Consider the following 26,656-nt stretch of genomic DNA (forward strand, 5'->3'; position numbering starts at 1 on the left):
GTTTTGTGGTATTGCGGTATACAAAAAATAAAGTTATTATTATTATTATCTGATGAAGTGCATTCCACTTGGCAACCTTCCTCCCTGTAGCATTGATTGGGTGGACAGGGTGGGCAGGGCTTTCCCGGGTCCCTGCCTAAATGCAAAGCAGGAGCAGGGCTCATGAAGTTGAAATGCTTCCTGCGCGTACCTCTCGATCGCTTGTGGGCATGCGTCCAATCAGAACATTTGCATGGGGACTCTTTAATGAATCGGTCGCCCGGCAAGACTCAGCCACAGATCTATCTTTCTTGAGATAAGGAGACCAGAACTGAACACAATACTCCAAATGAGGTCGCACCATGCAGCGATACAGGGGCATTATGACATTCTTAGTCTTGTTAACCATCCCTTTTTTAATAATTCCTTGCATCTTGTTTGCTTTTTTTGAGCGCTAATCCCCAAGGTAGGCCCTAGCATCCGGTAACTGTGTTTCTGGTTATTCTTCCCAATGTGTATCACTTTGCATTTGTCCACATTAAATTTCATCTGCCACATGGACGCCCAGGGTTCCAATTTCCTAAGGTCTGCCTGCAATTTTTCATCATCTGCATGTGTTTTAACAACTTTGAACAGTTTAGTGTCATCTGCAAATTTAATCACCTCACTTGTTCCAATTTCCAGATCATTTATAAATAAGTTACATAGCACCGGTCCAAATACAGATCCCTGCGGCACTCCTGTTTACTCTCCTCCAATGAGCACAATAGGGTTAAAATTGCAGGTATACACATAATAATAATAATAATAACTTTATTTTTATATACTGCCATACCACAAACAGTTCTAAGCAGTTTACAAGGTTTATAAGTGGTTTATAAGTGCTCTTAGGTGCTAATCTAGAACTGGGTGCAAGTTTTCTCGCATGTAACTGCCAAGGGAGGGGTGTAGGTGGGTCATGAGCATTCCCGCTATTTTAGTCCACATTTTACAAAATACAGTACTCCCATTTGCATGTGCAACTGCAGCATTTAGGCATATCCATTTGTGCCTCAATGTTAAGTTATACTAGTATTCTATTGCAGATTAGGCATGCTAATGTGCCATTATAGAATATCGGCTGGGCACCCTCATTTTAGGTGCCTAAGTTCAAGCACCCTTTAAGAAATCTACTCCTAAGTGGTCTGCAGTTGCACACTGACTTAGTCCTGCTGCTCATTCACAACCTATTGCTAGACTCAGGACAGCCCTGCAGCTTCTCTGGGTAGCTATGGAGAGATGAGTTGGAAAAGAGAACTGAGCACATACAGTAGGGAAAGAGGAGAAAGGAAGGCAGGCAGGCAGGGAGGATGGAAAGATTCAGAATTCAGAGGGCATAGAAAGAGATTGGAACCAATCTAAAGAGGAAAGGGAGACAAGTGTGGCACATCTGCTGCTAGGAACGTAGACTGTATGCAGAGTAGTGACAGTTATATTGCCAATGTAAAAGTTCTGTCAGTAACTGGCTTCCCTTAAAACCCTTCTGTGCTCCCAAATCTTCTCCTTAGGTCAGAGGTGTCAAACTCAATCACATAAGGGGCCAAAATCTAAAACACAAGCTAAGTCGTGGGCCATTAATATACTTAGTCTTAATAGAAGTATAGATCCTTCCTCACCCTGAGACACATCACACGCCATCCATGTGCATTAATCATGTTCTGAAAATAACAAGCACAAAACAAACTAAGCAAAATACAGGGCTGCACACACAGGCGCTTGAACATGAGAGATCCCTAGTAAACACCGAATGCCGGGCCTGAACTGGAAGAGTGAGGCTGAGAGGCTGCTGCTTCCTGTAGGAAACCTGTGCTCTCGAGCACACACTCTGGAGCCTTTCAAACTAGAATGCATTTATGGCACCTCGCCATTGGCTACCTTGGACCCGCCCCCTCAACTGGCGCCCAATCTGTTCCTCTCCTGTAATTCGATCCCTCCACAACATATGCTAGGGATTGTGGGAGCTGTAGTCTCTGCAGGCCCAGAACGTCAGTCCTCCCTACACAAACAAAATTCACAAAACTACAATCCAGTACAGCACCACGTGATGCACCTTGGGCATTGGTGGCAGAGGCAGGGAACGGTGCACAAAGTAGGGAGGATGCAGCACTGTCACCACCGCGTGCCACATAAAACAGCCAGATGGGCCAGATTCGGCCCGCAGGCCTTGTGTTTGACATTTGTGCCTTTGGTGGTAGACTTGGCAGCTTTATGGCCCCCTCTTGACTCTGGATCCCAGGCATATGCCTGGTTTGTCTAAGCACAAAGCCTGCTTTGACTGTGTATTCTAGTGCTGCTAAACAACATACAGTATATTTAATCTCTCCTCTCCCAATCCTCCAGGACAGTATTATACTCTCTAACCAGAATATCAGCAGATTGCTTACTAAAGACTGTGTATAATGAAACGGGTACAACCCATCCCCCCCCCACCCAAGTGCCTCTTATAAATTAGTGGTGCTTACATGTGGAAAAGCTTGCAATATCTTAGAATTCAAACGTTTGTTTTCAAATACAAGGACTCCTGCATTTAGAGGAGGAAAAGCCTCAGAATGTGAAACTGCCGCAATCAATGCAGGAAGGATCATTTATAGACAAACCTCATTGACAAAAAAAACCTTCTCACAAACTCATTAAACTGTTTGAGTCATATTAAATACTTAATTCTTTATATATTGTTTCTGTGTCCAATGCATTTGCAGGATAGAAATGATTAAACCACTGAAGTCCCATTATAACTTCTCCAATTTTGTTATATAGCAACAAGCAACACTGTCTCAAATCTTTCTAAACAACTTCATATTAATAAAACAAGAGACCCCAACAAAATGACTTCTCTTGAATGGGAAACTTTTCCTTTTATCTTCTTTGTTGTCTTCTCAAAAGAGAAACGAGGGCGCTGAAACTTGCAAAAAACCTGCTAGTGTGCAAAAAACCAAGCCCACGCCAATGGTGGCCAGCCAGCATTTCGCTATGACTGTATAGGGGCAAAACCGGGCTTCTCTGCAACATAAAAAACTTGTTAAAAAACTGTCACAAAAACAGAAGTTAACAAAGCAAATCCAAAAGCAAAACACCACTCATTCAGCACATCAACTCCGTGCTCATCGGCAAAAGCAAAGATGGCTGTTACCGGGTTGAATTTCATTAGTGTTCAACGTCTGATGTTGCTCAGATGTCCCACTTTTGTTAACATTCTGGTTCAAAAAAACAAGGGCCATTCAATGCAGTTATTTAACCCCAAATGAAAGATCCATTCCTGTTCACATTTCAGCAGCATTGATTTTCTTTCACTCTCAAACTTATGCTCTGGAATGTGATCAATAATACATTTCTATGTGGACATCGGATGTTTCTCTTCTAGACAATGTTGAACCAGGGGTTTCTCTGCTCTTTCACAGTTCAGGCTACTCCTACCGTATGTTCACCAAACCTGGTTTTAAAACGATGGGTAGTCTGTTCTATGTACATCATAGGACACATGTAAATAACAACATACATTACAAAACTTGAATTGCATGTGGCATGATACTTTAACGGAAACAGCTCCTGGTAATTGGATGTTCAAAAATTTGAACTTCTTCTAAAGTAGATATTCACAAGATTTACATGATCCATATTTCCTGTAGATGTTCTTTCAATATGAAAGGTCACTTGGACACACAAAGTCAGAGGCGTGAAGAATGTACAAGAGATTTATTACGGTATACCTGACTCTAGTGCAGTTAATAGCCTGCCTACTAGAGTGTCAGAAACAGGAAATACATGGACTTTTATGCCCTTTTCGCAAACTAATATATGCAAAAACTACAATTTTCATTTGTTACTTCTATAACTTTTCTACAATTATTATTGGTCCTAAGCTCACACTAGCAGGTCACTTATCTAACTCTTACAGTTCTAAATGTTAAATGTACAGAAGGGCAGGGTACATCATGGCTCAAACTCTTATCTATTTAGCTTACAATGTGGTAAGCCAGGAACATACATTTTAGGCAGATGAAGTCAATAGATTGTACACTTTCTTCAGCTATGTGGGCCAGAGCAATATTTTAAACAACAGTTAACCAATTCATGACCCTACAAATACACTTCCAGATAAACCTGACTCAACTTAACATGCCAATGTAAATTCGTAAGTTCACTGTAATGTCGCTATCTGTATACAGTCTCTTCCCTTGTAAACCGCTTAGAACTGTTTATGGTATGGCGGTATATAAAAATAAAGTTATTATTATTATTAGTCACAGGAAATGTGGATCATGTAAAACTTGTGAATCTACTTTAGATAAAGAGCAGAGAAACCCCTAGTTCAACATTGTCTAGAACAGAAATATCCAGTGTCCACATTGAAATGTTGTATTATTGATCACATTCCAGAGCATAGGTTTGAGAGTGATAGAAAATCAATGCTGCTGAAATGTGAACAGGAACGGATCTTTTGTTTGGAATGTGAAGAGCCAGCGGGGTTAAATTCCCTCATTGAATGGCACTTGCTTGTTTTTTTTTAACCAATCAGAGTGTTAACAAAAGTGGGACGTCTAATAAATAAACTGAGTGCCCTTGGGATGGGTCCCAAAGTGATGGGCTGGGTCAGGAACTAGTTAAGCGGAAGGCAACAGAGGGTAGTGGTCAATGGAGATCGCTCTGAGGAAAAGGATATTACTAGTTCTATTCTTGGGCCTGTTCTTTTTAATATTTTTTAAAATGATATTGCTAAAGGGTTGTCAGGTAAGATTTGTCTCTTTGCAGATGATACCAAAATCTGCAATAGAGTAAACACCCAAGATGGTGTGAATAACATGAAGAAAGAACTAGTGAAGCTTGAAGAATAGTCTGAAATCTGGCAAGAATGCTAAGAAATGCAAGGTCATGCATTTGGGCTGCAAAAACCCGAGGGAACAGTACAGTTTAGGGGGTGATGAATTTATATGCATGACAGAAGAGCAGGACTTGGGTGTGATTACATATGAAGATCTTAAGGTGGCCAAAGAGGTTGAAAAGGTGGCGGTGAAATCTAGATGGATGCTAGGTTGCATAGGGAGAAGTATGGCCAGTAGGAAAAAGGAGGTATTGATGCCTCTGTATAAGACTCTGGTGAGACCTCATTTAGAATACTGTGTACAATTCTGGAGACCGCACTTTCAAAAAGATCTAAAAAGGATGGAGTCAATCCAGAGGAAGGCTGCTAAAATGGTGTGTGGTCTTTGTCATAAGGCGAATGGGGACAGACTTAAAGATCTCAATATGTATACTTTGGAATAATAGGTCTACCAGAAAATTCAGTTACTCTTTCATTTTCAAATTGACTGAGCTATGGAATAACTTACCGCTTGTACTAAGAAGTTTGGGATCCTTCTTTCACTTTTGGAAAGCTCTGAAGCCTTTTCTGTTGGCTAAACATTTTGAAAACTAGCCCCTTTTGTTAATTTAGATTTTCTGTTCTCTGTTCCCTTAAAGTATTATGTTACCACTTACTGTAAACCGAGTTGAGCTCAATTTGGTTGATGACCCGGTATATAAAACTACATTTTAGTTTAGTTAGTGTAGTTTAAAGGTGGGAGAGGGGAGATATGATAGAGACATTTAAATACCTAGGTGGCATAAATGCGCATGAGTCGAGTCACTTTCATTTGAAAGGAAGCTCTGGAATGAGAGGGCATAGGATGAAGTTCAGAGGTGATAGGCTCAGGATAAATCTAAGGAAATACCTTTTTACAGAAAGGCTGGTAAATGTGTGGCACAGTCTCCCAGAAGAGGAGGTAGAGACAGAGACTGTGTCTGAATTCAAGAAAGCATGGGATAGGCACTTGGGATCTCTTAGAGAGAGGAAGAGATAATGGTTACTGCAGACTGGATGGGCCATTTGTCCTTTATCTGTCATCATGTTTCTATGTCTGAGCAATGTCAGACATTGACCGCTAATGAAATTCAACCTGGTAACTTTTGCCAATGAGCATGGAGTTGATGTGCCGAAGTGAGTGAGTGGTGATTTGCTTTGTTAATTGCTGTTTTTGTGAAGATTCAAGTTTTATAACAAGTTTCTTATTTTGCAGAGAAGCCCGGTTTTGCCTTGATGCAGCCATAGCGAAACGCTGTCTGGCTACCGTCAGCATGGACTTGGTGTTTTTTGCAAGTTTCAGCACCCCCATTTCTCGTTTGAGAAGACAAGAAAGAAGATAAAAGGAAAAGTTTCCCATTCAAGATAAGTCATCTTGTTGAGGTCTCTTGTTTTATTAATGGGAAATTGTTTAGAAAGATTTGAGAGGGTGTTGCTTGTTGCATATAATAAAATTGGAGAAGTTGTAAACGGGACTTCAGTGGTTTAATCATTTCTATTCTGGAAATGTATTGGACAGAATTAAATATTTAATATAACTCAAACAGTTTAATCTATAGGACAGAAGTGTTTGTGAGGAGGTTTTTGTTCCAATGAGGTTTGTCTATAAATGATCCTTCCTGCATTATAAATTGATTGCAGAAGGTTCACATTCTGAGGCTTTTCCTCCTCTGTAGGCAGGAGTCCTTGTATTTGAAAGCAAATGTTTGAATTCTAAGATTTTTCAAGCTTTTCCACATGCAAGCACCACTAATTTAAAAGAGACACTTGTTTTTTTTGGTATATGATTTTTTTGTGTACTCGTGAGCTGTTGATACATAATGGAACAGGTCTCTGAGCCCAAGCGAGAGTGCTAGTGACCAGAATAAGCATAGGTATGTTAGAATATCTGCTTGTCGCAATGAACATCAAGGCTTGGAAGTCAGATCAGTTTCCCTCCTCCCCCCTCCCCCAACACTGCTATCTGATGCCACTCATGGATATTGATACCAAGCATTGAGCCTTCCTTCTTCCCTTTCTTCCTGGAAAAAAAGCAGTAAAGGACAGAATAATGCGCTATCTGCGGTCTTCGGAACTTAAAAGAATATGACCCCCATACATTTCCTGCCTCTGTAATTCCTGTATATACACATTTATCAATACAACACATACACACACATCAGAAAAACACTTCCATTCTCCTGTAATATGTATATTAAAAAGGAGGTTCAACTCCTCCTTCCCCCATCAATGCTCAGCCCTCGGGGGGTCCCTTCTTTCTAACTAACTAACTTCCTGATGATCTTACATCCCCAAACACCTTCTTCCATTCACCAGGGCTGACATTTCGAAAGCATAGTAGTCTAATGGTTAGAACAGTGGGCTGAAACCTAGAGAAGCCTGGTTTAAAATCCCACTGCAGAAGTTTTAAGATTAATGGACTGATGATGAAAAGGTACACGAGGCTCATTCTGATAATAGATGAAGCCCTACTTTTTGAAGTCCATTACATGATATTTAATTCATAAATCACTTTGTATTGGCCTGGCTGATTGTTATAGTATGTTGTATGATTGAGTCAGAAGAGTGAATAGCATATCATTTTGACTCTTGGCTCAAGATCTTGGGCAAGTCATTTAACTCTCAACTGTCTCATGTACAAATCTAGAATTGTAAGCCTTCCAAGGTCAAAAACAAAATATTTGCTGTACCTACTAGAATAGCTTTTGGACATGTAGGAGACATAAGAAAAGAAAAATAGAATCTGTAACTCCCCCCCCCCTCACTTTCCCAGTAGTGCTAAATTATGAACCATTTTCAGAGGACTGTGTGTGAGGAACTAGCTAAACAAAAGGTGGACAAAGTGCTGGGGCCAAATGGCGTACATCCAAGGGTTTAGGGAAGTTCTGGCAGCTTTGTTAGCTGACCATTTTTGGAGTGGTACTGGAGGATTGGAGAAGGGCAGCTGTGGTCCCTCTTCACAAAAGTGGAAGAGAGAGGAAAGTATAGGCTGGAAAGTCTGGCTTCTGTGACACGTAAATTAATGAAAATGTTTTTAAAACAGAGAATAATGAAGTTTCTTGAATCTAATGGATTACAGGACCTGAGCCAACATGGCTTCACTTGAAGTAGGTCTTGTCAGACAAATCTGATCAATTTCTTTGGCTGGCTGACCAGAGAGTTGGATAAAGGAAGAGTGCTAGGTGTGGTGTATTTAGATTTTAGCAAAGCTTTTGACAATGTTCCACACAAGTATCTAATAAATAAACTGAGCATGCTTGACATAGGCTTCATAGTGCTGGGTTAGGGACTGGTTGTATGAAAGGCAACAGAGGGTAGAGATGAACAGGGCCTCTCTGATGACAGGAATGTTACCAGTGGTGGTGCCTGTTCTTTTTAACATTTTTGTAAGTGATATTGCTGAAGGGCAGTTTGGTAAGATTTGCGTCTTTGGGGATGATACCAAAATCTGCAATAGGGTAGGCACCCCTGATGGTGTGGATAACATGAGGAAGGATCTGACGAAGCTAGAAGAATGATCTGGAATTTGGCAGCTAAAATTTAATGCTGATAAATGCAGGGTAATGCATTTAGGCTGCAAAATCCCAAGGGAATGGTACAGTTTAGGTGGTAAAGAACTTTTGTGAATGAAAGAGGAGTGGGACTTGAGTGTGATCATATGTGATGATCTTAAGGTGGCCAAACAGGTAGAAAAGGTGACAGCGAAAGCTAGAAAGATGCTTCGGTGCACAGTGACCAGTAGAAAAAAGAGGTAATGATGCCCCCTATAAGACTCTGGTGAGAATTCATTTAGAATATTGTGTATAATTCTAGAGACTGCACCTTTAAAAAGATATAAACAGGATGTAGTCAGTGCAGAGGAAGATTGCTAAAATGGTTGGTGGTCTTTGTCTTAAAGCATATGAAGACAGACTTAAAGATCTCAATTATGTATACAGGTCTCCCTTCATATTTGCGAGAGTTAGGAGCACAGCTTCCTTGTGAATATTAAAAAGTCACAAATAACTTTAGGGCTCCCACCATGACTTCTTTCCACCTCCCTCCACAGCTTACCTTCAAAACCATGGTGACCTTCCTACACTCCTGTCCTGTGCAGATCCGCTATCAAAAATGGCTGCCTCAAGTTCTTGCATCAGTCTCAACACCCCTCCTTTCTTTCTGCAGTAGTCTTCAATCTCCAGGTCACCCTCCAATAATCCTCCATCCATTGACTTCATATCTATTACCCAGTGGTCTTTGTTCCCCGAGTTCCCAAATCTAAACCCCACCCTCGTTTCCTTGAAGCTCTCAAACTCTCTCACTGGTAATCATGTATTCCTTTTGCCCTACACATCACACATCACATCACATCACACATCCCCAACCTGAATTATATACTTTCTCCAGCTACTTTCCTCACTTCTCTCTCCCTGGCTCTCTTTTTCAGGGGTATAGATCAGGTTAAGTTGCCTGCTCTAACATTTTGGGTGGGGGAAAGTGGGCCAGCCTGCACTGATTTGCTCTTCTCTACTTGCATGGGATGAAACCAGGTCAGAAAGTGCTGCTTGTGTAAGGGGGTACAACCAAGACAATTATTTTGGGCCCCCAGACCACAAGGGCTGAAGAAGCCATTGGAGCCCTTTCCCAAATTTCTGTCCTGGGCCTCAACAGGTTTAACACAGGCCCTGTACCTTCTCTCCTCCGTCTCCTCGAATAAGAGGGAGCCAGAATTGATTCATGTGATTCCTGAAAATAAAGATACTGGAACAGTGTTCCAGATTATTCCATTCCAAACTAAGTCCTCTATAGAAATGCATATGTATGCTTAGCCTTTCATATATTTTCTATCTGTCTTCTTTCCCATCAATTAGATGATACACAGAAATATCTTCCAACCCTTCTTCTGCCCCCTCGACCTGTGGGTCACTATCTATTTTATACACAAAAACATATATCTGCAGATACCCAGCTTATCGGTGCTACTGTCCACATACAGAGACATACATGATCTAGTACATGTCTGCATGTCATAACCTCACACATGCATGTGTGAAGACCTTACATTACCTTTTATCCCCATAATGGCAGAAGTGGGGAGTATATTATTTATTTATTCCATTATATAGTCCACTCACAAACACAAAACAATACAAATTAAGAGATTAAAATATTGTATTATTTAGTCGACACCAACATACACATACATACAAAAATGCTTTAAAATATACTCCCTGAAAATGCCCAGCTCCCTTCATAATCACATTCAAATTATTAAGAGGCACTTCTGTCCATCCAGCCCCCATTTGCCTGAAGGAATGCACACATACTTCACCTGGTTGATCTCCCCTAGGTTCTTCTTCCATGGTTTTTACAGTATATTAGAGAGATATACATATAAACTATTGCGCAATAAGTATATTTATATGAACATATAATCTTTCCAGATAATAGACATTACAGACAAAAGCCATCCCTTTAATGTTGCAAATCTTACTATACATTATAACTACAATGTAGAGCCTCTTCAGATCTGCATATGGTACCATACACTATACTTGAGTCTTACACAGCTGGATCCAGTTTATTTTCCTCAGATGTGAAAGAGTTGTACATGAGAAATGCATAAATACTATATGCAGGCACCATATGTGAAAGAAGCTGCACCATCAGGAGATCCTCTGGAACCCCCTCTCTGCTGCCCTCGTTAGGGGAAGGGGTAAAACGCGGACCTCGCGGATCTAAAACCGGTCCCTAAGGTCCGTGGGGTCCGCGTTTTACCTCTTCCCCCTCGTGGGAAGCGGTTTTAGATCCGCAAGGTCCGCGTTTTACCCCTTCCCCCCTCGTTAGATTAATCCCCGATCCATCTATCCCCGCACTCACCTCTTTGGTGCTGATGTTGCCCCGCACGTACTTGCCCAGACAGGGAAGAAGGAACTGCAGAAAGCCGAAAAGAACAAGCAAAGCCCCAGCCGCCAGCTCCATGGCTCCCAGCGCAGGAGCGCACCACCCCCCAACTCTCGATAAAGGGCCAGGTACGCGGCGCGCTCCCGATTAAAGAGACAGGCATCTCTCAAAGGGTCAGCCGAAAGGCGTAGGAAAGACTGCAGACGGTGGCTCGGGCGTTCCGGTCACCCCACAAATCCGCAACGAATCTGCAGCGACAAGGCTCTGCAACAGGTCCTTGTCACTAGCCGGGCTTAGGGGACCGAGCTCGCCTCTCCCTCTGTGATCCAGAGAATGACGTGATCTTCTCATCTGCCCGTCCTACCCCCCTCCCCTCTGTCCCCCGAGGAGACGATGAGAGCGGGCTGCTTACTGGCCAAGAAGGCAATGTAATAGAGTTGCTGGGGGACAGTAAATAAATAAGGGCGACTTCTTCCTCACTGCATTAAGTAGGAGGAAGAAACGGGTGAAGGCGGGAAAAATTAGACCTGGAAATTTGAGGGACCCCTGCAGGAATCTTATAGGGGGGGGGGTTAGGACTAGGGGTGTGGAGAATCATGAGTGGACTGGGGGGGGGGGCTCATGAAGAGGTGGTTGGGGATGAAGGATCAAAGTAGTGAGGGCTACCAAGAAAATAAGAATAGCCTTACTGAGTCAGACCAATGGTCCATCTAGCCCAGTATCCCATCTTCAGGGTGGCCAATCCAGGTCACAAGTACCTGGCAAACACCCATGCTGCTGATCCAGGGCAAGCAGTGGCTTCCCCCATGTCTGTCTCAATAGCAGACTATGAATTTTTTCTCCAGGAACTTGTCCAAGCCTTTTTTTAAACCAGCTAGTCAACCCCTCTTACCACATCCTATGGCAATGTGTTCCAGAGCTTAACTATTTTCCGAGTGAAAAAATATTTCCTCCTACTGGTTTTTGAAATATCTGCTTGTAACTTTATGCAGTGTCCCCTTGTCTTTGTAATTTTTGATGGAGTAAAAAATTGATCCACTTGTAACCCTTTTTACACCACTGAGGATTTTGTAGACTTCAATCATATCTCCCCTCAGATGTCTCTTTTCCAAACTGAAGAGCTCGAACCTCTTTAGTCTTTCCTCATACGAGAGGAGTTCCATCCCATTTATCATCTTGGTCGTCCTTCTTTGAACCTTTTCTAGTGCCGCTATATCTTTTTTGAGATAAGGTGACCAGAACTGAATGCAATGTCAAGGTGAGGTCGCACCATGGAGCAATATTCAGGCATTATAACATTCTTAGGGCTCCTTTTATCAAGCCATGCTAGCGGGGGTTAGCGTGCGTGACTTTTAATCGCTAACCCCCACCAAAACTGCTCAAGGCAGGCGTTAGTGGCTAGTGCAGCCGGTGGTTTAACTTGTGCTATAATGTGGCTTGATAAAAGGAGCCCTTTTTCTAATAATTCCTAGCATTTTGTTTGCTTTTTTGGCTGCCGCCACAAGTTAGACAGAAGGTTTCAGCATATTGTCTTCAATGACACTCATCTTTTTCTTGAGTGCTGATACCCCAAAGTGGACCCTAGCATCTGCTAGGGGATAATGATTATGTGACTGAGAGAATCTTGGGGGAGGGGGGCTGGAGATGAAGAAGTAGCCCAATGGTTATTAAAGTGGCCTGAGAACCAGGGGAACCGAATTCAATTCCCACTGCAGCTCCTGGTGACTCTTGTCAACTCAACCAACCTTCCATTGCCCCAGGTACAAAATAAGTACCTGTATATATGTTATCTATATAAGATAAGCTGTATTGTAGAAAAGCATCATATCATATACACTTCCCCCTCCCCATTCGCGGTTTAGGCAATCACGATTTCACATATTCACGATTTTTGGGGGAGGGGGTAAAAAGAAAAAAAAAAACATTGTTAAGTCTTCCCCCTGGCATCCCGGCCTTAGCTGGTGGTCTAGCGGGCTTTCGGGGCAGGAGCGATCTTCCTACGCTCCTGCCCTGTGCAGATCGCCATTAGGAAATAGCTGTAGGGAGTTCCTGTCGTACTCTCAATGTGTACATTTCTGATATGTCTCAAATCTTACTATCACAGAAAAAATGGCAATACTTATCAATATCTCATTCGGGAGCTGTACCAAAAGTATTTATCACTAATTCCAAGCTCCAGATATAATTGTCACAACAAGTATCAGATATCTCTCTATGAAGAGACCTCAGCCCCACCACTCCACTGCTATAAATCGTTCAAAAGCGGGAAGAATCATGTGGTGCCTTTCATGATTGGTCTCGACATATACATATATAGCTTTGCTTGTTAAATATCTTTAAATAGTATAAATAAAAATGTACTTATATATTTGAATATTAGTATAAAGCACTTATCTCAGCCTTAGAACGGGAGTTATGCCCCAACATGTTTCGCACATATTGTGCTTTGTCAAGGGGCTCCCGGGGCTGTGTCTGTCATCTGACTCCCTATATTATGTGAAAGCCAGAGTTCTTCCTTTCACATAATATAGGGAGTCGGATGACAGACACAGCCCCGGGAGCCCCTTGACAAAGCACGATATGTGCGAAACATGTTGGGGCATAACACCCGTTCTAAGGCTGAGATAAGTGCTTTATACTAATATTCAAATATATAAGTACATTTTTCTTTACACTATTTATACTATTTAAAGATATTTAACAAGCAAAGCTATATATGTATATGTCGAGACCAATGATGAAAGGCACCACGTGATTCTTCCCGCTTGTGAACGATTTATAGCGGTGGAGTGGTGGGGCTGAGGTCTCTTCATAGAGAGATATCTGATACTTGTTGTGACAATTATATCTGGAGCTTGGAGTTAGTGGTCAAATCTTACTATAGCATGTGACAGTCCAAAGGTTATAAAGCATGCTTCTTGATTAGCCTTAAGTCAGGGCTTGCTCAGGCAAAGTCTGATTGTTGCCCAAATAAGGGATGCTTAAACAAGATAAGAGATAAGATAAGGGTAAACCTGTGTCAGGTTAATATGTGGCAAGAGTCTTGTGACAAAAGTGGAGGGGGGGAATGCCTCAGCATTCTGTCTCAAGGTTCAAACCTTTTTCCTTGCTTTTACAAGAGGGAAAGAGAAAGAATTCATACTTCTACACAGGGCCTAGATCCGTACACAGGGCCTAGATCAGTGTGCTGACCTGGCCTGGTTCATAGCAACCTGTGTGCTGACCTTGCCTGTGTTCTGATGCCCTGGATCACAACTTATCAGATCTCCATCCCTACACGCCGGCTCTCTTTTGCCTTTGGTTTTCTTTATTTTGGACATCCGCGGAATGTAGAGTCTTTGTGCTTCCGTGATAGTATTTTTCAATAGGGACCATGCCTGTTTCACTGTTATGACTTTGCCCATCTTTTTCTTGATCCGTTTTTTCACCATGGCTTTCATGCTGTCATACTTCCCTTTTTAAAGTTTAAAGTCGTGGTTGAGGTTTTGGTACCTTTCCCTTTCCTGACATCAAGTTTGAAGTTGATCATGTTGTGATCGCTCGTCCCCAGCGGGACCGTGACTTCTACTTCCTTTGCCGGGCCCGTAATGCCATTTATGACCAAGTCCAAGGTGATGTTTCCTCTCGTCGGCTCTCCTACCATCTGTTCAAGGAAGCAGTCCCCTAGCACTTCCAAGAACTTTGCCTCCTTGCCACAGCTGGAGGTTCCCAGGTCCCAGTCTATCCCCGGGAAATTGAAATCCCCCAAGATTATGACATTACCTGTCTTACATTCTTGTTTAATTTCCTCTATCACTTCCGAGTCTGTCTCTTCCCTCTGTCCTGGTGGTCAGTAGTAAAGGCCAATCTTTATGTCAGCATCGTTGTGTCTGGGAATCCTGATCCAGAGGGATTCCAGCTTCTCTTTCTCTTCCACCCTAGCCTCTCTCACGGATTCTAATCCTTCCCGAACATATAGGGCAATACCTCCACCTTTCTGCCCCAATCTATCTTTTCTGTACAGTTTGTATCCCTGTAGTACTGTGTCCCATTTGTTTTTTTCGTCATTCCACCATGTTTCTGTTATGCCAATGATTTCCAGTTCGTTGTTTTTTGCTATTGCTTCTAACTCTCCCATTTTGTTTCCCAGACTTCTAGCATTCGTATACATACATTTGAGTTCCCTTTGTGTTACCTTCGTGGACTTTTTAAGCTTAGCAGTATCTACTGTTTCTTCCACGGTATTCTTTTCTGCTGCTGTGTTGTCTTCCTAATTTGCTTTGTGGTCGACCCCTCCTGTGTCTGAGTAGTTGTCCGTAATTCCTTCTACGGGGCATCCTGTCGCCCGGGCCATCGACTGATAGTCGACTGTCGGCTTTCCCCTGTCCTTTAGTTTAAAGCCTTCTCTATGGCTCTCTTCATGTTGCCTGCCAGTACTCTTACTCCTTCCTTGTTAAGGTGCAGTCCGTCTTTTCTGTAGTACTTGTTTTTCCCTTGAACTCTGTCCAGTTGCGCATGAAGTCAAAGCCTTCCTCTTCGCACCATCGTCTCATCCAGGCGTTGATTGCTTGCAGTTCCCCTTGTCTCTTTGCGTCCGCTCTTGGTACCACCAGGGGGTCCATACTAGCTTCAAAAGAAGAGTCTTTGGCCTAATGGAGTGCTCAACTTTTGACTCAGGCAGTTAACATCTCTGCAGCAAACTCTGCAAACTGCAAAAATTAATTGATCAGGCAGCCAGAACTAACTCTATAGTGACTAATAACAGGAAGTAACTTAATTCCAAAGGGAGATACAAGTAACTTGTTTGCCTTTAGTCTACAAACCTCTTGACTGCAATAGGTTCCAACAGAAATTTTGATTTTATAGACTTTAGTACATCATTGGTGACAGAACATATAAGAAAATCTGTGGATGGCAGCATTAATATTCTACATATACTTTAAAATATTTCATTTCTTATCATTTCTCATGCAAAGGTATTCTTGTCATAAGAAGTTAACAAGGCTCAGAACTCTTGAGCACCACTTACTCATCCAACTCAAACCACAGGGATAGATTTATGCAGAAGATGTTTCATCACTGCCTTAATCCCATTAATGAATATTTTTTGTCCAACTGTGTTAAGTGCAAATAAAATGTATGAATAATTGTTCTGAAATCTTTAGTTACCAAATGTTGCAGCACCTAAATTGCTCCAATCAATGACCAGAATTTCCGATAGTTGCTCTTCTATAATATTTATTTGAATTTATTAACCGCCGTTATGAAGAGATTCACCCAAGATGGTGTGCAACAAGCACAGTTTAACATAAAATGTATAGGGCTCCTTTTACTGAGCTGCAATAGCGTTTTTAGAGCGTGCTAAACCCGCGTTACGCAGCTAAAACTAACGCCAGCTCAATACTGGCATTAGCGTTTAGTGCGCGCTAAAATCGCTAGCGCAGCTTTGTAAAAGGAGCCCATAGTTTTGTTAACAGCATAACAGTAGTAAAAAGACCAAATATAAACAAATTGTTTGATTTATTTGTTTGATTTTTTTTGCCCATTCTCCCAAAAGAGACCAGAACAGGTTACAAGTTTCAAGTTTTTATTTGTATTTGATGAATCGCTTATTCCAGTTACTAAGCGATTTACAACTTCATAAAACAAATTTATAAGAGTAAACAGAATAACATTAGACTAACAGTTTTGAGACATACACGAAATGTGAAGGGTAGAAGGGTAAAGTTACAACTTAATAGATAAGAAAATTAGACAAAAAACAAGGGAAAAAAACAGTAGGATGCGTAAATAAAACTGAACCATAATGTTACAATATTACATACACAGTATAGGACATACAAAATACAGAAAGACTTATACTTTTGTTCAGGGAGAAGTAGGAATTACTATTTCAGAACAGGGAGGAGTTGAAACTTCAATTTTCATGAAACAGTTTCAAAAATATACTTATAATAGCATTGAAATTCAAATGAGAGATATAATACAATGTTAGCATAATACTTATGAAACAGTAGAAGTTTTCATGCCCTTTTCGTATTTCCCTCCGTCAAGGTTTATAAAAGTAAGAAATATCATGATCATACTCTCTCATTTCAGGCAGCTTTTACGATAAGGATTTCCGACACTTGTTATTTACATCTCATTCTTTTTTTATTTATTTTTTTTTATTTATCATTTTCATAATATAACAATCAAGCATAAACTTGTACAGAAAGCTTTAAGCATAAAGTAATTTTTTAGGAAAATAAATGAGGCAAAAAAATTAAAATGCTTAATCTAGCACTAGTCCTCAATTAACAGTTCCAAGATTAAACTTAACGGAATCAAGAAATATTTAATAAAGAACTCAAATGGTTGACTTGGCTGAAATCAAATTGAATTAGTCACCTCATTAATATCTCTATATTGGACTTTAAATTATCTTTACCTTTATGTCTTATTTTCCTTCTCCAGTCTCATTCTTATGTACATTTTAGAAAACAATTGAAAACTTATCTTTTTTCAAAATATTTGGTTGATTAGATCTCCATGGTTTTCTTCCTTTATTATTTAACTTTTTGTAAACCACTTTGATCTTCAAGGTTATGCCGTCTAGAAATTCAATTTTATTTACATAGATATGATGCTAATGCTTTTCTACAATACAGCTTATCCTGTAGCCGAGGGGACAAGATGGGTGGTACAGAATAGTCCTTTGAGATAAGCAGATGGAAGGCTAAACTCAGGCAAGTTGATTATAAATTAAACAAGATATAATGAACTGATTTAGTTACAGTATGTATAGCAAACTAATCCTGGTGCAGAATGAGTATAGTATAGAATTGACTGTATAGTCAATCACCTTATACAGTGATACCTCGGTTTACAAGTGCACCGGTTTGCGAGCAAGGATCAACAAAACCCCTGTCTCCCCTCCCCTTCACATACATCCCCTCTACTATCAAGACAACTGAATAAGCCAAATTATTACACAATGCTACACAGAAATATCATGCTAACAGAATACCGCAGTCACACATGACAGGAATAGTGTTAGGGGAGTGCAAATAGGGCAATTGCCCCCTGGTCAGAGAGAGCCCTAAGCCAGCTGGAAGTTAAAGAAACACTGCCTGGGCTTTGCAGTCCCCAGTTATGTCTAACACCAGCTCTAGCAGGATATATATTTCAAATCTGATATATTCTAATCACAAAATAGAAATAAAAATTATTTTTTTCTACCTTTTGTTGTCTCTGGTGTGACACACTTATCCCTTGCTCTAACCAGCAGAGGGATTAGGTGTGTTGAGTTCTGGCCTGTCGGCGTGGCCTCCTCAGGTTGGAGGAAGGCTTTTCAGGTTATAACAGACCTAGGCGCCTGCCTAGTCTGCCAGGCCACACTGAGAGTAGCTTGTAAAGAGAAGACCACACAGGTAAGTCTTGTTACAAAAGAATGTTCTTGTACTTTATTGAACCCGGGGTCTGAATACCATCAGCTACCCGCATGACATGGCAAAATATAAAATACAAAATAGCTTGCAGTTGTCAGAATGGCTTGCTACAAATGCCACATACAGTTCAATACCCTGGACTTTTCAGTCTAAGTACAGTCCTCTTCACCAGGGGTAAAGGTAAATGAAAAATATCAGGAAATAAACTTTCAAATTTTGCACACCTTGTGAACACAGCCAGAGTAATTACAGTTCCCAAACCTAGCAATGAATTCCTCAAACGTTTCAGCTTACCTAGCTGAGACACGGATAGGTTTTGCAGAGCAGGCTTCACAGCTCGTTACTATCAGCTGGGCTTCCTAGCCGACGGAACATAGCATGACATTAGGTAAGCTGTGAACTTTACTTAGGTCTTCACACGGAGCTTTCACACCCCTACAGATAAAGTTCCTTAAACAAACAATGCTCTCCGGGCAGTCATACAGTGTAGCGGAGAGATTTTCCTGCTCTTCCCCTACACGACTTGGAAGCGGAATTGAGACAGGAGTGCAGGACTGGAAATGTAACAGTGATGGGGGACTTCAACTACCCAGGGATAGACTGGAGTATGGGTCACTCCAACTGCACTAGGGAGATAGGATTTGTAGAAGCTGTGAAGGACTGCTTCATGGAGCAACTAGTCAAAGAACTGACGCGAGGGGGTACTACTCTTGACCTCATCCTAAACGGATTAGGGGGGCCTGTAAGAGGGGTAGAAGTGGGAGGACCACTAGGCAACAGTGATCACAACACGATCAGATTCACATTAGAAAGAGGGACACTCATAGTTAGGAGGACCGCAACAACTGCGCTGAACTTCAAGAAAGGGAACTACGTTGCTATGAGGGAAATGGTGGGGAGGAAGCTCAGAAACATCTTTAGGATGGAGACTGTGGGAAGCGCCTGGACCCTATTCAGGGACACCCTGCAGGAAGCACAGAGAATGTACGTCCCCAATTTCAGGAAAGGCTGCAAGAACAAGCGATCAAAGGACCCGGTTTGGATGTCAATAGAAGTAAAGAGGGCGATAAAGGACAAAAAAGTATCTTTCCGGAGATGGAAAAAGGACCCAACAGAAGAAAATCACCAGGTGCACAGGAAATGCCAAAAGGAATGCCACCGGGAGGTTAGAAAAGCAAAAGGGAAATACGAAGAGGGGCTGGCCAAGGAGGCGAAAAACTTCAAGGCATTCTTCAGTTACGTAAAGGGGAAGCGACCAGCGAGAGAGGAGGTAGGGCCGTTGGACGATGGGGACAGGAAGGGAGTGATTAAGGAGGATAAAGAGGTAGCTGAGAGGTTGAACACGTTCTTCTCGTCGGTTTTCACGAGCGAAGACAAATCTAATATACCAGACTCAGAGGAGCTCATGAGTGGGGAACAGGCTGAAAAATTAGAGCGCATAGAGGTAAGTAGACAGGTTAAAATGCGGCAAATCACCGGGCCCGGACGGGATCCATCCAAGGGTTCTGAAGGAACTAAGACAGGAAATAGCGGGCACAATACAACATGTTTGCAACCTATCCTTGAAAACTGGTGAGGTGCCAGAGGACTGGAAATTGGCAAATGTCACACCCATCTTCAAGAAGGGATCGAGGAGTGACCCCGGGAACTACAGGCCGGTGAGCCTGACTTCAATTATAGGGAAGATTGTGGAAGCTATGATCAAGGACAGCATTTGTGAGCACATCGAGAGGAATGGCCTACTGAGAACAAGCCAGCATGGATTCTGTAAGGGAAGGTCGTGCCTAACGAACCTTCTGTACTTCTTTGAGGGAATAAGCAGTCGGGTGGACAATGGGGAGCCCATAGACATCATTTACCTCAACTTTCAAAAGGCTTTCGACAAGGTGCCACATGAAAGGCTACTTAAGAAGCTGTGGAACCACGGGGTGGAAGGGGATGTGCACAGATGGATCAAGCACTGGTTGTCGGGAAGACTGCAGAGGGTTGGAGTAAAGGGTCAATATTCTGACTGGCGGGGAGTCACGAGCGGTGTGCCACAGGGATCGGTGCTGGGGCCTTTACTCTTTAACATATTCATCAATGACCTGGAAAAGGAGGCAAAGTGTGAGGTTATAAAATTCGCAGACGATACCAAACTGTGCGGCAGAGTTACGACCAGGGAGGAGTGTGAGGACCTACAAAGGGACCTGGACAAGCTGGAAGACTGGGCAAACAAATGGCAAATGCGCTTCAACGTGGACAAATGCAAGGTCATGCATATAGGGAAAAAGAACCCATTGTTCAGCTACAAATTAGGAGGGGTATTGTTGGGAGACAGCAGACTCGAGAGAGACTTGGGTGTGCTGGTGGATGCATCACTGAAGCCATCTGCACAGTGCGCAGCAGCCTCGAAAAAAGCCAACAGGATGCTGGACATCATAAAGAAGGGCATAGCAACCAGAACACGGGAAGTCATCATGCCATTGTATCGAGCGATGGTGCGTCCACATCTGGAATACTGCGTTCAGTATTGGTCGCCGCACCTCAAGAAGGACATGGCGGTACTTGAGAGAGTCCAAAGGAGAGCAACGAAATTGGTAAGAGGGCTGGAACACTGCTCATACGCTGAGAGGCTGGATAGGCTGGGGCTCTTCTCTCTGGAGAAAAGGAGGCTCAGGGGAGATATGATAGAGACCTTCAAGATCATGAGGGGCATAGAGAAGGTGGATAGGGACAGATTCTTCAGACTGAAGGGGACAGCAAATACGAGAGGGCATTCTGAGAAACTGAAGGGAGACAGGTTCAAAACAAATGCAAGGAAGTTTTTTTTCACCCAAAGGGTTGTGGACACTTGGAATGCGCTACCGGAGGAAGTGATCAGGCAGAATACGGTACAAGGATTCAAACAGGGATTGGATGGATTTCTGAGGGATAAAGGGATCGTGGGATACTGAGGGAGGAGCTGGGATGTAACACAAGTATAGGAAGTTAATCAGGTAATGAGTATAAACTAACCTGGTCGTGCATGTGCAAGACCGGAGGGCTAGGACTTCGATAGGAAGGCAGGACTTAAATGGGAAACCAAGGTGGCAAGGGAGCCCCTTCTGATGATTCAGACAGGTCTTGACCTGTTTTGGGCCGCCGCGGGAGCGGACTGCTGGGCGGGATGGACCTGTGGTCTGACCCGGCGGAGGCACTGCTTATGTTCTTATGTTCTAGTCACTGTCAGCTGGGCTTGGGTTACGGGAGCCCGCACAAGCACAGCCTTGCTTCATTCCCTTTAGCAACTAACCTCCATGTCAGTGGGGAAATAGCCAGCTTCCAGCAGTGGCTCAGAGACATCCATAGCCTCTGCCTGCTCAGCAGCCTCTGGGGTGGAGCTGAGGTAATCCTCGGTCATCTCCACGTCCTCACTGCTGAGGGCTGGAGGAGAGAGACTTTTCCCCTCATTTGCCTCCAAGCCTTGCTGCTTCTGCCGCTGCCTGAGCTCGTTAGCTCTAGCCCCGTCCAGGCTCTCCCTGCTCTCCCTACTGAGATCCCATACTCAGTTTTTATGTTGGTTAAAGCCTCACCCCTCTCTCCTAGGAGCAGCTGTGTTAGGAGGAGGGGGCAAATAATTCAGGTTTCTCCTAGGATGGTAATGAGCATACCTCCCAGCACTGGGACTCCACTTCTCAATAAGAGTCCTATCAGGCTTTCTAGAGTACCTGTCCTGAGATGGCGCTCTCTGCTGGATGTACCTATGCTCATGCCTCTCCTGCTCTACCTCACTGTCTGAGAGGTAGTCAGCCAAAACCAAACCTTTACTTTTAACCTGGTCAGCCTTCTGACCAGGGACCGTGTTTTGCTTTTATCCCTTACAGGGACAAAACTGGCCACAGGTTTGTCACACTGGTTTCTGCTTTCATCTTCTTTTCACTCCCTTCAAGCGTCTGCCCTCTCTGTCTCTTCAATCCAGCATCTGCCCCTTCCATCCACTGTCTGCCCTCTCCCCCTTCCATATGGTATCTGTCTTCTTTCTATGCCCCCTCCTCTTTCCATCCAGCCTGTGCCCCCTCTCTCCTTTTTACATGATGCATTCCAGCTTCACTGCTCTCTTCATTTTTATCTCTCCTACACCAGATTTAGCATCGTTGTCCCTCTCTGCTTATTTCTCTGCTGACCCCTTTCCATCATCAATCTCTCTACTTTCTCATGCCTGTCTCTCCCCTTCCCCTCCTCTAATCTCCCTGCCAGCTGTTTCCTTCCTTTTTTCCTTCTCCCTTCCCTCCTCCTCCTGTCCAGCAGTAACTCTCTTCCCTTCCCTTTCCCTCCTCCCCTCCCAGCAGCATCTCTCCTTCTCCTTCCCTCCAGGTCCAGTAGCAGCTGTCCCTTTTTTCCCTTGTCCAGCAGCTTTCCAGACTCCTTTCCCTCCTCCCCTCCCAGCAGCATCTCTCTATTTCCTTTCCTCCAGGTCCAGTAGCAGCTGCCTATTTTTTTCCCTTGTCTAGCAGCTTCCCAGACTCCTTTCCCTCCTCCCCTCCCAGCAGCATCTCTCCTTCTCCCTCTCTCCAGGTCCAGTAGCAGCTGCCCCTTTTTTTTTCCCTTGCCCAGCAGCTTCCCAGCCTCCAACAGTGGCTTTCTCCCCTACCAGCAGCTGTCCCTTTTTTTCCCTTGTCCAGCAGCTTCTCAGACTCCTTTCCCTCCTCCCCTCCCAGCAGCATCTCTCCTTCTCCCTCTTTCCAGGTCCAGTAGCAGCTGCCCCTTTTTTTCCCTTGCCCAGCAGCTTCCCAGCCTCCAACAGTGGCTTTCTCCCCTACCAGCAGCTCTCCTTACTTGCCAGCGCAGCGATTCACTAAGGCAGCCTTGGATCCTTTGAAGGGTCGCACCACCTCTGAGGAAAGAGGAAGTTGTATCATCAGAGGCAGCTGCAACTCAGCAAAAGCCCCAAGGCTGCCTTAGTGAATCGCTGCGCTGGTAAGTAAGGAGAGTTGCCGGGAGGGGAGAAAGCCACTGTCAGAGGCTCCCCATGATTTCGCCAGCCCTGCATGGACCAGCTGGAAATTATATCTCGGCGATCTCGCCAGCCCTGCGCAGACCGGTAGGAAATTGAAGTTCATCAATCTCACCGGCCCTGCGCAGAACGGCAGAAATTTCCTGCGGACCAGCACCGGTCCACGGACCAGCGATTGAAGAACAGTGTTTTAGAGTATAAGTCCGTAATGCCCTGATGCAGCTGAATGCCCTGACGCAACTCCAGCGAAACGCTGGCTGGCCAACGTCGGCTACAGCTGATTTGGTACTGAGTGATCGAATCCTGATGGTTGTGCTGTGTTTATTGCACAGTCCCACTCTAGTTTTGAAACAGTGGTGCAATAAGATAAGTATTTCTTTGAAAAACTGAACATTGATTTTTGCACGCTGTCAGAATTAAGTTTTTCATTTGAAGTAGTGGTTCTGATATTACAGCATGACCTGCACTTAAGCATTTAAAGTAAGAGAGCACTTTAAATGAATCAAATCAATTGAGAATTTAAAGTCAAGATTTTTATATGAATGAATAATTCATTTAAGTATTTAAAGTAAGAGATTTTCGCACATAGAATTGGTGGTTGGTAGGAGGAGGTTTTTTTATGCCATGCATGCTGAATATGCTAAGTGACAAGCTTGAGTCTGAGGCTTTTTCCTCCTTTTTAAAACCAACTACAGTATAGCCTTTTGTGAGTAAATTGTGCTGTGGGCAATCCTTGTGATAGAGAGGTTTTTGAAACTTCACAGGGGTTTGTTTGGGAAATTAAGCAGTAATAATAATAATAATAATTAACTTTTTTATATACCGCCAAAGCCATAATAGTTTGAGACGATTTATAATAAGAGATGCTAGACAATCAGCGAATTGGTTACATTACAAAGTCATCGAATATAAGGTACAGGATGGGAGTAGTGAAACACTGTAAGATTCTTGGGTTACAATTGATTAAACAAATTCGTTTTAATTGATTTTCTAAAATTGAAGTAGGATGAGGAATGCATGATAATGTTACTCAGCCAGTCGTTCCATTTACCTGCCTGGGAGGCAAGAGTTCTGTCCAGGAATCTTTTGTAGCGACAGTTCTTTAATGATGGATAGGTGAACATGTGAATTCTGCGTGTGGGCCTAATGGCACAGTCCAGATTAAATTGAGAAACCAGGGGTCTGTGCTGGGACTGCTGCTTTTTAACAAATTTATGAATGATCTAGAGATGGGAATAATTAGTGAGATAATTAAATTTGCTGATGACACAGTCTTTCAAAGTTGTTACAATGCAAGAGGATTGTGAAAAATTACAAGAAGACCTTGGGAGACTGGGCATCAGAATGGCAGATGATGTTTAATGTGAGCAATTGCAAAGTGATGCATGTGGGAAAGAGGAACCCAAACTACAGTATAGTTACATGATGCAGGGTTCCGCGTTTGGAGTCACTGCCCAGGAAAAGGATCAAGGTGCCATCGTTGTGGATACGTTGAAACCCTCAGCTCAATGTACAGCAGCTAAGAAAGCAAATAGAATATTAGGAATTATCAGGAAAGGAATGGAAAACAAAGATGAAAATGTTATAATGCCCTTGTATCATTCAATGTTACAGCCACACCTCAAATAATGTATGTAATTCTGTTCACCGTATCTCAAAAAAGCAGAATTAGAAAAGGTATAGAGAAGAGCGACAAAACTGATAAAAGAGATGGGATGACTTCCCTATGAGGAAAGGCTCAATTGGTAAGGCTCTTCAGCTTGGAGAAGAGATGGCTCAGGGGTGATATACTGAGTGGAGTGGAAAGGGTAGGTGAGATTCACTTGTTTACTCATTCCAATAATACTAGGACCAGGGGGCATGCGATGAAGCTACTAAATTGTAGATTTAAAACAGACCAGAGAAAATATTTCTTCACATAATATTTAATTAAACTCTGGAATTCATTGCCAAAGAATGTGGTAATATCAGTTAGCTTATTGGGGTTTAAAAAAGGTATGATTGATTTCCTAAAAGAGAAGTCCATAGGTCATTAATGAGATGGCCTAGGGAAAGCCATTGCTTATTCCTAGGATAAGCAGAATAAAATCTATTTTACTACTTGGGATCTAGCTAGGTACATGGGACCTGGGTTTGCCACCGTTGGAAACAGAATGCTGGGCTTGATGGACCTTTGGTCTGTCCCAGTATGGCAATTCTTATGTTCTTATGAATATTTTAGAGAAATTTCATGTCGCCAAGTTTATTTTGTTTTACATTAAATCCATTGTGCATTCTTATCAACTTATTGGGCCATAGGTTTAGCCTTAATCCCAGAAACACTAATGATCCATAACACTGGACTTTATAGATGACTTGAAGCATTTTAGCTCCAGTGACATTAGTTAAAGGAGCAACTCCAAGTGAAGAGCTTCTCAGATAAAATAAGGATTACTTTTAGCCTGCACAAATGTCCTAAGGTGACCTGCCATTAAGAAAAAACTAAGCAAACCTTAAAATGTTTCTTTAACTGGAGAGACTTTAACATCAAACAACTTGAGCAGAAAGTTGCAGAGCAGGAAGGAGTAGAAGGCAGTACCTTAATCCAGCATAAGTTACCGAAAAATCAGCAAAGAATCCTACAGGAAATGAAACTGATATTGGGAAAACACTTTAACAGCGCAGAATGAAAATGTAATACATTAATCAACTTGCAGTCTATAAGAACCAGTGTTTGCTGAGATTTCAAGACCTGACTTTTCATTGCTATTTATTTCCATTTAGGAAACACTACTCATAGCATTTCATTGCAATTTACAAATTTTCCAGATAAAAACATACAATAGCCAGTATACAAGGGGACGCTGAAAAGTTCTAAGCCCAACCCAAAAAGTTGGGGCCGTCTCCATCAAGGGCTACGCATTTAGTCCAGTGATTTTCCAACTTTTTTTGTTCCGTCAAAAAAATACTGAATTAAAAAAGTAGAAAATCACTGGGCTAAGTAGGCCTCGATGGAGGCTACTCCAACTTTGTTGGTTGCACTGAGAACTTTTCAGCGACCCCTTGTATATCATCATCCGTATGTAGATGCAAAAAATAAACAACTTTCAACCCCCCAAAATACAGTTACATTGGATATAAGTTAGATTATTGTTGGAAATCCAAGCCTTTATCATCTTACAAGAAAACTCAGGGGGCAGGTCTATAAAGTGGCATCCTAACCTTTAAAACCAGAATGACACAATTACCAGGATTTATTCATAGATCTCTTATCCCATACATACCTGTACAATCTCTGCCCTCAAGCAATCAAAACTTATTTGGTGAGGCCTCATTTAGAATATTGTGTACAATTCTGGAGGCTGCACCTTCATAAAGATATAAAAAGGATGGAGTTGGACCAGAGGAAGGCTACTAAAATGGTATGTGGTCTTCATCATAAGGTGCATTGGGACAGACATATAGATCTCAGTCTGTATACTTTGGAGGAAAAGCGAGAGAGGGGAAATATGATAGAGATGTTTAAATACCTACATAATGTAAATGCGCATGAGT

The 26,656-nt window shown here is 42.6% G+C and overlaps 2 protein-coding genes across 3 annotated transcripts in view; one reads left to right on the forward strand and one right to left on the reverse strand.

Annotated features, from left to right (window-relative positions):
- Positions 1-11,012, reverse strand: part of TMEM145 (transmembrane protein 145) — a 56,961-nt gene extending 45,949 nt beyond the window's left edge. Inside the window, exon 1 of one of the 2 annotated variants that reach the window (XM_033914357.1) lies at positions 10,715-11,012. In XM_033914357.1, coding sequence (XP_033770248.1) covers positions 10,715-10,816 — 102 coding nt within the window. In that variant the 5' untranslated portion in view covers positions 10,817-11,012. The remainder of the gene's footprint in view (positions 1-10,714) is intronic. The other variant, XM_033914356.1, reaches the window with a different exon arrangement.
- LOC117345547 (toll-like receptor 13) overlaps positions 10,742-26,656 on the forward strand; it is a 40,537-nt gene continuing 24,622 nt past the window's right edge. Inside the window, exon 1 of the mRNA XM_033914354.1 lies at positions 10,742-10,866. The gene's annotated coding sequence lies outside the window, so the exon portion shown is untranslated. The remainder of the gene's footprint in view (positions 10,867-26,656) is intronic.

This window comes from Geotrypetes seraphini, chromosome 11, assembly GCF_902459505.1.
Source record: "Geotrypetes seraphini chromosome 11, aGeoSer1.1, whole genome shotgun sequence".
Taxonomy (NCBI): Eukaryota; Metazoa; Chordata; class Amphibia; order Gymnophiona; family Dermophiidae; genus Geotrypetes; species Geotrypetes seraphini.